At 44.5% G+C, this 10,045-nt stretch overlaps 2 protein-coding genes across 2 annotated transcripts; both read right to left on the reverse strand.

Moving 5' to 3' along the window:
* Positions 1–37: 37 nt before the first annotated feature.
* Positions 38–7,739, reverse strand: LOC124186572. Its single transcript, XM_046578404.1, has 9 exons — positions 7,594–7,739; positions 7,353–7,424; positions 6,963–7,212; positions 6,642–6,832; positions 6,269–6,367; positions 5,938–6,200; positions 2,587–2,752; positions 1,228–1,647; positions 38–1,140 (listed from the first exon to the last, which is right to left on the reverse strand). Exons 1-9 carry the CDS (start codon positions 7,640–7,642, stop codon positions 428–430), a joined length of 2,223 nt encoding a protein of 740 aa, XP_046434360.1. The 5' UTR covers positions 7,643–7,739; the 3' UTR covers positions 38–427.
* A 250-nt stretch (positions 7,740–7,989) lies between these two features.
* LOC124186946 (replication stress response regulator SDE2) lies at positions 7,990–9,415 on the reverse strand. Its single transcript, XM_046579108.1, has 2 exons — positions 9,095–9,415; positions 7,990–8,962 (listed from the first exon to the last, which is right to left on the reverse strand). Exons 1-2 carry the CDS (start codon positions 9,197–9,199, stop codon positions 8,147–8,149), a joined length of 921 nt encoding a protein of 306 aa, XP_046435064.1. The 5' UTR covers positions 9,200–9,415; the 3' UTR covers positions 7,990–8,146.
* Between the last annotated feature and the right edge of the window lie 630 nt (positions 9,416–10,045).

Consider the following 10,045-nt stretch of genomic DNA (forward strand, 5'->3'; position numbering starts at 1 on the left):
GCATAAAACAAGAAGTTTCGAGTACGCGTGTAAACTATTGAAGTGTAAAAACGTTTATTATTAAAGATCGTGACGAGACTAGGGACTGTGTTGTATGGGGCAGGCATTACACTTGTGTGCAAAATTTTCTACAAGTTTCGTATCGATCTTTCTCCACCGCACAACCGTAATCACGAGACCATAGCCTTGCAGATCTGAGCAGGCAGTTTAAGCGCTATATTAAGAGACGAGTATCTCTCGTTCAACATCAAATCCCAGATTCATCTCGAGATTCTCACTAAATTACCTTCAAGTTACATCGACGAATATATCGTTACCACGTAACTGTATGTGTATAATATCTGTAGTACAAGAGTAGTATATTATAAGCATGAGATAAGAAAAAGTAGAGAGGATGGAAAGATAGAAATCACCGAAAACGAAAAATTTACGCCCTAATCTTAGAAAGTATCCAGGGTACGAAGCTGGCAACTCTGGTGTATATACCCGGCCAGTTTTCCATGCCGCAAGGTGACGGACCCAAGGAGACTATTCCGACGGCCGTCCACCGGAGCTTGTCGTTGCTCCTCTTCACGGACATCAAGGGTCCCCCGGAATCGCCCCGGCAAGAGTCGCGTCCCCGCTCACCTCCGGCGCAAATTTGAGTTTCTCCGAGGCGGATCGACGCCGCCTGATACGTGTTGGCGCAACTGGCCGTGTCGGCGAGGGGCACCTTCAGCTTCAGCTTGACGTCAGACTCGGACCTGGTCTCCGTCTTTCCCCAGCCTGCAATGTGGAAAAACCTCTCCGTCAGCGAGGTGCTTTCCGGCAGACAGATAGGGCGTATGTAGTTCGTGAATGCGACGTCGCGCGAGAGTCTGAGGAGGGCGATGTCGTTGGTCTGGTCCCGGGACTGTGGCCTGTAGTCCTCGTGGACGATCTGCTGCTCGATGCCGACCGTCACCGCGGGGTCTATGCAGAGTCTTTGCGTCTCGGACGCCTGGATGCAGTCGACGTCGGTGCTAGTGTCGTATTCGCCTAGCCGGACTCCGACGAGCTTCCAACTGGACGGGAGGTCCTTACCCTTGATGCAGTGGGCAGCGGTCATCACGTAACGCTTGCTTATCAAGACTCCGCCGCAGGCGGTTGTTCTTCCGCTAGCTGAAATTTTTTCCCAGAGCCGATCAGTTACAGAACACTCTCTCTACCTCGCGGCTCTGAACGGTGCATGTAATCTTTACGGCTTACGTTTCGTGTACTCCAGAAGGGCCATCCACGGGAACTCGTATATGTCCGCCTTCTCGCCTCCGACCAGTCTCTGGGTCAGATCCTGTCCGCAAGTGCTTGGAAGATGCGGATTCGACGAGAGATCCCAGGTGGCAGTATTCGACGACCCTGTCGACGCGTTGCTCGCGCCCACTCCGGCATTCACCTGGTCGCCGCCGGGCCGGGTCGACGTCGCTACTCCATCGGCGGCGGGACAGCATACCTTGGGGTTCCGGCCTTGGAACCCGCACTGAGACTGCTGGAGATAGTCGTAGGTGTCCGGGCGCTGCGGGCGTACCTGAAGCAGTTGCACCAGCTCGGGGCACCGGCTTATTTCAACACAGTAGCCGGCGACCCTCCGCGGGGTCTGGCAGTCGGGCTGTCGACGACCGTAAGATGATTCTGAATCAGAAAAGACGACGAGGACCTCAGTTTTGTCACGGGAGACGGAAACCGCGGCGCTTACCCGTACGGATATATATATATATATATATACGTATCTATAAAAGGAGCTCTCTTCACACTTCCACAACAATTTTTACAACCCGGACCGCGTATGGGAATCAACGATTAGCGACGGGGGCACCGCTTCAACTTGTTATACCGCGAGATTTTGTCAATATATTGTTTGCTCTTCGGTGATTGGATTCGCTAAAGGATGAGCTATCGCATGTCTTACAGGCATGTAATACGTGTGGAAAACCGGCACTACGCAACTCGGACCAGGAGGGTTTCCCCTCTGCGCGCATAGAGGCGGAACTGACAATTGAGTTTTGAATAAATATTACTCTGCCGGTCAGTCGCAAGATTCCGCGAACGCGTCTCATTTCATTATGATTGCAAAACCTGCTTTGAGTCATTATTCTTGAGTCATTATTATTATTATTCACTATTATCTGTACACACGCTTGTCTTCCCGCAAGGGCGAGGCTGACCACAACTGGTGCTGAATCGTTATGGGTATACGGTGGAATATAACGGAAAAGGTTTACGCACTCTTATCCTTACGGATGTATAATTCTAATTGTGAAATCGGCCTGTTAATAAGTACGGCTTGATTATCCGGGAACAACGGAACCTGAGTAATCATTTTATAATGTAATTTTTGTAATATAATTTATAAGATATATATTCCAATAGGCCAATTCCACAACTAGTCGTAAATATTACGGACAAGAGTTAACAACAGATGTTCGGAATACGGCCCGTTAATGGTATACGCGCGCTGGTTTACGGTGTTTACGGTATTTTCCGACACATCGTAGAATGTCTCAAGGGCGTATTTACGAATTACTATTGTAACATGCGTTTGCAAAAACATCCGGTAAGTACAATACTCACGTGAGTAAACAGGAACAAATAAATGCAACAGAATCGGCAGGAGTACCGGCAGTACGCAATTCCTACAGCCGACACGGTTCATCGTTGCTGCAGGTAATGTTACTAATTGGGTAAAAAAACAAACAAAGTCGTCCAACACAACGAAACACGCAGGTAATGTGTTACGCTACGTATATCGCAAGACACCGAAGCGATGCCTCGGACTTCAAGGCGTCAACTGACAACCATCGGTTGGCCGACTGGTTAGTACCATGGTCAACTGCTATTTATCCCCCTACTTCTCCTCAACGTCCATTTCAGAGGATTCGTGCGAGTAGGTAATTATCAAGGAATTCTTATCGGAATGCGTTGCATTGCCTTACCGAAATACCAAGTACGTAACGCCACATCCTGCGCGCGCGTCTCGCTTTATCAAGTACAAGAACTTGACGTGTTCGTTCTTCGTCGACGTCAACCCGGTCTTTGCACATCGTTCGCGATGTAAAAGCTTCGTACCCAAGTTGATCTGTGCTAATTAAGGGAATCCCGCCGCTCGCAAGTCGTAACGAGGATTTCACATCTCGTATACTGAAAATACTGTGTTAAACCAGCTATTGCATTAATGCTCCAGAAAAACCGCGCGCGAGGAAAGAAACCCAGCTAGAATAATTCTTTTCCGCGTAGCAGTAGGCAGAGATTTTTCATTATGGAAATTTCTTGATCGCCGCACGCTACTATAATTTGATGTGTAATATTATGTATGAGTATACGAGTACGGATTCGTGTGCAGGTACGACTAAAGACAGTCTCTTGTGCTATTTAGCCGTAGGCACAAAATGCGTATACATACGTAGCATCAAGTTATACACGAATAGAGATTCCGGTAATCGGATTTACTCGTCGGCCCCGTCGGCAGGTAAGATTGGCCGACGCGACGCGACTAATCGTGCAGCGGGGTAAAAAATAGAAGTGAAACGTGCAAGACTGGAATAAGAAAGTCGTCACATTATCGACGCGATGCGAGGGCAATTCAGAAAGATACGTACGTTTCCTAGGTCGGTCAGTATCAAATTTAAATTTGTGCCGCGGACGACGCAACCATACATACGTGACAAAACATGATATTCAGTAATAAGCACAGCATTGAAGTTGTTTCCCTGCATACGCAACTTAAATACATCGACGCGTATACAGTGATAATTGAGTGTACATAGATCGCAAATGAACTTTAGGCTAGTGGGTTCAATGCTGTAACCCGACTGGCGATAATGTATGTGACCGAAGTTCCGACCGATCCAGCTTGGCTGAAAACTCGTACTCCGACTGTAATATTGAATAGCGATGATAAATATTTTACAAGTCCTTGTCGAAATTTCAGTCAACACCACCCGCAAGTACAGTCTTCCTGTACTGTTCTCTAAAACAACAGTTTCTAGGCTCGCCAACATACCTTTACGACAGCCAAATATGCTCGTTTGCCAACGCAAGATACGATGCGAATCTGCGTAAATCGGTTCGACGCGGAAGCGCGTGACGATGTTACGTTCTCGTCTTGAAATGATAACCCTCACCTCGCGCGTATACTACTAATAGTTATTATGGTAAGAAACAGCTTTGAGTAACGATTTGATTACAAGTTCTATTCTTTAAGAGGCAAATCCACGTAACTAATGAAACTGCATAATATTTCAGTCTCTGATAAAGTCTGTACAAAGCTGCGGGGCAGCACAATCAAGTTAACATTTGACGCAGTCTGTGTTTCTACTGAAATCGTAACAATTCGTAACGGATCGAGGTACCCCTTGGAATCCTTAAGGGGTTAGGTGGGTTTCAAAAGCTCAAAATAGGTACATTTTTGTGAATTTTTTTTTATTTAATCAAAAGAATATTTCATTCCATCAATTTAACACATAACAGATACATATTTCATAAGTAGTTTGTGAAATTTTCATTGAAAAATATTGAAAATTAAGGCGTGGACACGTCGTCTGCTATGACCCCTAAAAAAAAAGTTCTCTCGGCGTAGTCAGGATAACTCATGACAGATTCATCTGAAATGCAAAAACCAAAAATTTTCTGTTAGTAGATGTTTAAAACTCGTGCTTGGACGAAGGAAAAAAAAAAATTACATTTTTGGCGGCGTTGAAAACAAAAAACCCTTATTTTGAGTAAAATTTGCACCCTTCATGGCCTTGAAAAATTACTTGAAGTAGGAAAAAAAAAAATTCCTTCGTTCAAGCACGAGATAATGTTATTTTGAAGAAGTGTGCAAAATTTGAAAGAGATCGGTTCATAAGTTTTCGAGAAATCGTGACTACCGATTTCAAAAATGTAGTTTCGAGAAAAACGCGATTGAAGATTTACATTCAAATAACACGTAAATAATCGTACTTACACCGTATAATGATGCAAACCCGCGTTTTTTCCACGTGCCATCACCTGACACGGTAACATCTGTCGTATCTTCAACATTATTTTCATCACACGTTAATTTTTTTTCTTGATTTGCAGCAGACAACAAAATTGATTCGGCAACAGTTATGACGCACTCATGTATTTTATCAACATAAAAATTGTACGTTGATGCATTCAAGAATGAGGAACTTATATCCATCAAATCACAGAATTTTTTACATCCGGCAAGTCCTGAGCCTAGTATTCGCATCACAAAAATAAACGAACAATAGCTAAGCAGCTGCCTCGATATACCTGCCTCCATATACCTGCGTCACGCTCGGTTATAGCCTGATGGGTGAAACATCCAAAGGCTATATCTCTCAGAATATGACTCGGATCGTTTTAAAATTTTAAAGGAATATTCTCAACATATTCAATTATAAGATAAGCAAAAAAAAAAAAAATTCGATTTTTTGAAATTTTGAAACCCACCTAACCCCTTAACGAAGGTCTGTATGCTCGTGTCACGTGTTCCCCCCTCTTGTCGGTGACATTCCTCCAACCTTTTCTACCTATTAATCGTCGAAAGCTGTATAGAGCTATTAATATTAATCAGGGAGTCACCTTGATTATTTTATATTTTACCGTATGTCTGTGGTTGTTGATCTAAAACCAAATTGCATGCAATTAGACTAAACGTCGGAGGCTGTAAGCCATATTATTGTGCACACTCATCGAGGCAATCTGTTTAATTTATTACCAATTACTTGTATATGATATGCTGCCGATAAAAGTATCAAAAATTATAAGTCGAATAATGCGTTTGTCCGAGAATCATTGTTGCCACCAACAGCGGTGGGATTTTGTTCGTCATCATTCCTAATATTGTCGTTACTTCTGTAATCAATTCTGCGATAATCAAGGAAAGATATTGTCCAATATCCAGGGTAAGTATTCGCTGATTTTGCTATATACGGCCGGTGTTCTCGACTCCCCGCAATGTTTAGCGCCGAATGAGACGACCCCGATCAAGTAATACTTTGGCGGCCCGTCCACGGCCTCGACCTTCATCAGAGGACCGCCGCTATCACCCCCGCAGGAGTCCTGTCCGATCACACCACCGACGCACATCTGCTGATTCCCGATGTCAGCGTATTTCCTGAATGCTGTTACGCACCTCTCCGAATCAACGATAGGAAGCCTGACCGACTGGAGTAGAAGGCTCGGCTTCGGATCATCTGGAGTGAAATTGGAAACAGTTTATTCCCGTTACCTGGTCCTCAGTATGCTTCACAGCAGGACTCACATATGTCGTAGATCCCCCAGCCCGCAACTTCGGCCGTTTCCCCGATCATGTTCTTTCTCAGCAGGTGATCTCTGACCATACATATCGGGCCCACGAGCTCTGCGAGAATTGTAAAACTTTGCCGCTATAATGTGGCCATCAGAGCTGTTGTTACATCGAACGAAATGATTACGTATGTATGTACGTATGTACTGTCCGTCACGCGCGGCAACGCGTTTAATTATTATTGAAATATCACGGCATCCGAAGGATAACAACGATTCTTAATTCGACGAACTAGTCGGATTCTTGGTAGCACGGCGCGGCGGTTCGTAACCGCGTCAATTACACCCTAACAATAAGTTACAGTGTAGGTACACAGCCATCGACTCACCGCTGTAATTAACTGGCTTGTTCAAACGGATGATGGCGATATCATTTTTGAACGGTGGATTATTATAATCTTTGTGAACGACTATCTGTTCTGGCTCGAAATCCTGCACCGGTTCGCCACAGAAATTATTTTCACAGTCCGGATCTGTCGCCGTGTTGTGCTCTCCGACACGGATACCGGCCACTCTCAATCTGAAATTCGAATTCGCCGATGAAATTACAGTGAATATTATCCCTCTATTATTTCTGATTGTGAAATGAAATTCTTACGACACTGTTCTGGGTGAGAGCGGGGACTGTTTATTCTACATAATTGTCTTACTTGACCGGTAGATCAGCAACGCAATGAGCAGCCGTGACAACGTACAATTTGTTTATCAACGATCCGCCACACCTGTATGCCAGCTCGTTCTTTTCACGGCTATAGTTAGTGGGAGCTTCGTTGTAACCTATCCTCGCTAGCCACGGATAAGTTCCGAGAGATGCATTTCTTCCACCTATTATTCGATCGGCGTTGCTGTTTCCGCATCTTTCATGCTCCAGCAGCATCCAGCTAGGATGCTCGGTGATGTCTGCGCGGGACAAGAACGATAAAATTCTGTATCTAGGCGGGAAAATTTTTCCCAGGGCGTGCAGCAAAGATTAACAAACACAAACAGATTATAATCTGAAGTACAGGTAGAGAAAATTTGAACAATGTTGCGTCTCTCACCCGTCGTGACAAAGGCGACGACATTCCATAAGATGAGAACGAGCGAAAACCATGAAAAGGGCTGCATCCTGTCTGGAACGATAATCAGTTGTGCAAAGCAGACTCGCTGTTACCGGAAAAAAAATTTAACCGAAGAACGAGTAGTTGGATAAAATACGCATACGAGAGTGAAACGCGTCGGTGCCATATGGCTGCGTAATTTTTTCCTGAAAATGTTTCGCGGATTTTCCGGCGTTCTTACCGTGATGGGAAATAGATTTCGATGACACGATGCCCGAATGTTCTTTCATTGGTGAGAATAGTAACGTATACACGACTCGTTACAACAAGGTGTAGGTTCAATTGGTTAAACAATTCGATTATACAACGATCGACGGACTTGATCTGGGATCAGGGCTGGGCGCTTATCTGAGCAACCAGTAAAGCAATACGCAACTGCGAGCCCCGATAAATTTCAGCGATAATTCGCTTGTTTTGCTTCGGCGGACCGTAAAACCACGTAAAACATCGGTTAAACCTATACCCCTGCTGCGCATTTTTAATATTGCCTTGCACTACACGGGTGTGCAGCGAGTTGCTCGCGGTCAGTTGCTGTCGATGCTAGCAACGCTGCAGGGAATTTCGAATTCACTATAAATTATTAAATAAAATTCTGTTTATTGATTGTTTAGTCGACGTCGTACTGACAAAATGGAGAAGTTAAATTTTTTATTCAAGTAACATTCAACAGTTGGCTATTTCTTGGTAGATTTGTTCAAATTTAAATTAAGCTGATTTACACTTACAAATTTTTACTATGTTACAATTTGCTTGTCCGGTACTTCCCTCAAAACTGCGGGATTAGCATCATTGGTTTCGTTTACCAAAGATTGGGTCGAACGATCGAAACAATTTGCATCGGAAACTGCAATGTGACCTTCCGACGCTTCGCCAGGGTCTTCGGATTTTTCAGAGTTTGTAGTATCGTCCACCTTTGCGTCGTTGGATTTAATTTCGCTGACATTTTGCGAGGTGTGCGTCTCCGGGGATGAGGCAGAACTAGACCTTACCCTCGCATCCGAAGCAGAATCCAAGTCCGAGTTGTTCTCGGAAGAGCTTCCAAGTTCATCGGAGTCAATATCCGAGTCCAAGGCCAATTTTTTTCTGCCGCCTTTGCCATTGCTCGGATTTTTCCTCTTCACTCCGGAACTTCCAGCCATGGCCATCTTGAATCCCTCTTCAACCGCGTCGCCTACTTTCTCTGTCAGAGTCGAGCGTTCGTTTTCATAGTTTTTATCTTTGAACTCATGTTTGGGCTGAGCGCAGAGCCTCTCAAGTTTTCTCTTCTTTCTCTCGGCGGCCTCCTCTTCTCTACTCGCTTGCTTGTCGATCCAAGACTTCATTCTCTTCTCCTCGTTGATGTCTCTCAGGCGGCGTCCGCTAAGATCGCGGCACGCTTCTCGATTGGTAGTCTTCTCAATTTGAGCGCCGATGGCTCGCAGCATGGATCCAAAACCGCCCTTCCCCCCAGGAAGGCGTGGAATGATTTCAGCTTTTGCATTTTCGCAAAGTTCCGTGCCTCGGGCGAGGCGACCGTTTTGCAAGATGTAGAAATCGTCTACTCCGAATCCCTACGATCAGATCGTACAGTATTGACCGTTGAAGCGGAATTTCAAGATTGTATTATCAAGATATGATTGGCGTAATAAATAATTGGCACGCGCACGAAATTTGAGGTTATAAATATTTTCACTTGATCTTACCGTCAATCGAGCGACTCTCTGTCCGACCTCCTCGGCTGTAACACCTTCCTCGATGCTGAAGATAGTCTTCCCTAAAATTCCAACGGTGATCTGTACCCCCGGCATGTTTATCTATCGTCACCGAACGGCTGTTGTTTATCCCGACGCACAGCCAAATATCTCCCGAACGTCAAAGTTGCGTCAACGCTCGAACTGCGGATTGTAAGGGGGAGGTGGATGAGGAACGCGAAGGTGGCGGCGTCTGATGTCTGTCGTCAAATTCACGCCATTCGACGACTCGTGTTTCTACGCTAGATTTGAAATCACCGACTGGTCGTATGGATTGTTGATTGCTTTTTGAAGAACATTTTTTTCACCGTCGACTGATTGGTCGAACCAGTCGCGACACGGCTTGTTTTGCGAAGACATTCCTCGTTTTCGGTGGGGGGTAAAAGCAGACGAGAAAGTTCACTGTATCGCAGACGCGATGAATTCGTTAGCCACTGCTGGGTAAAATGCTTCAACAGATCCATTTAGAATGAAAAATGGAAAAAACTTTTGAATACATCGCTTAAATGGGTAAATGTGAATGATGTAAATACTCTGAAATCATTTAATACGTTAAATGAAAAACGCCATTTACATTTTAAATGCCTATTCTAAACGAAACCATTTCAAATATTACCCAGCAGTGTTCGTTACTCACAGCAGAGAATTTCTATTTTGAGCAAACGCAGGTTAAAACTTACTCCAAAGTTACTCGCATCATAAGGTTTCATATTTTTCAAAGTCACGGCGATAACAAACCAGACATTTCTCACTATAAAAAATTGAGTCGATAGTAAATAAATATGCTTGCGGACGGTTTGTACAGTTGATCGCGTATAAGACTGAAAGTGGCAAAAAAAAAAAAAAAAGAAGAAATTTACCGAAATCAGGTAATAACAACACAGCATGCTTGATTTTACTACT

Source organism: Neodiprion fabricii, chromosome 7 (assembly GCF_021155785.1).
Source record: "Neodiprion fabricii isolate iyNeoFabr1 chromosome 7, iyNeoFabr1.1, whole genome shotgun sequence".
Classification (NCBI taxonomy): Eukaryota; Metazoa; Arthropoda; class Insecta; order Hymenoptera; family Diprionidae; genus Neodiprion; species Neodiprion fabricii.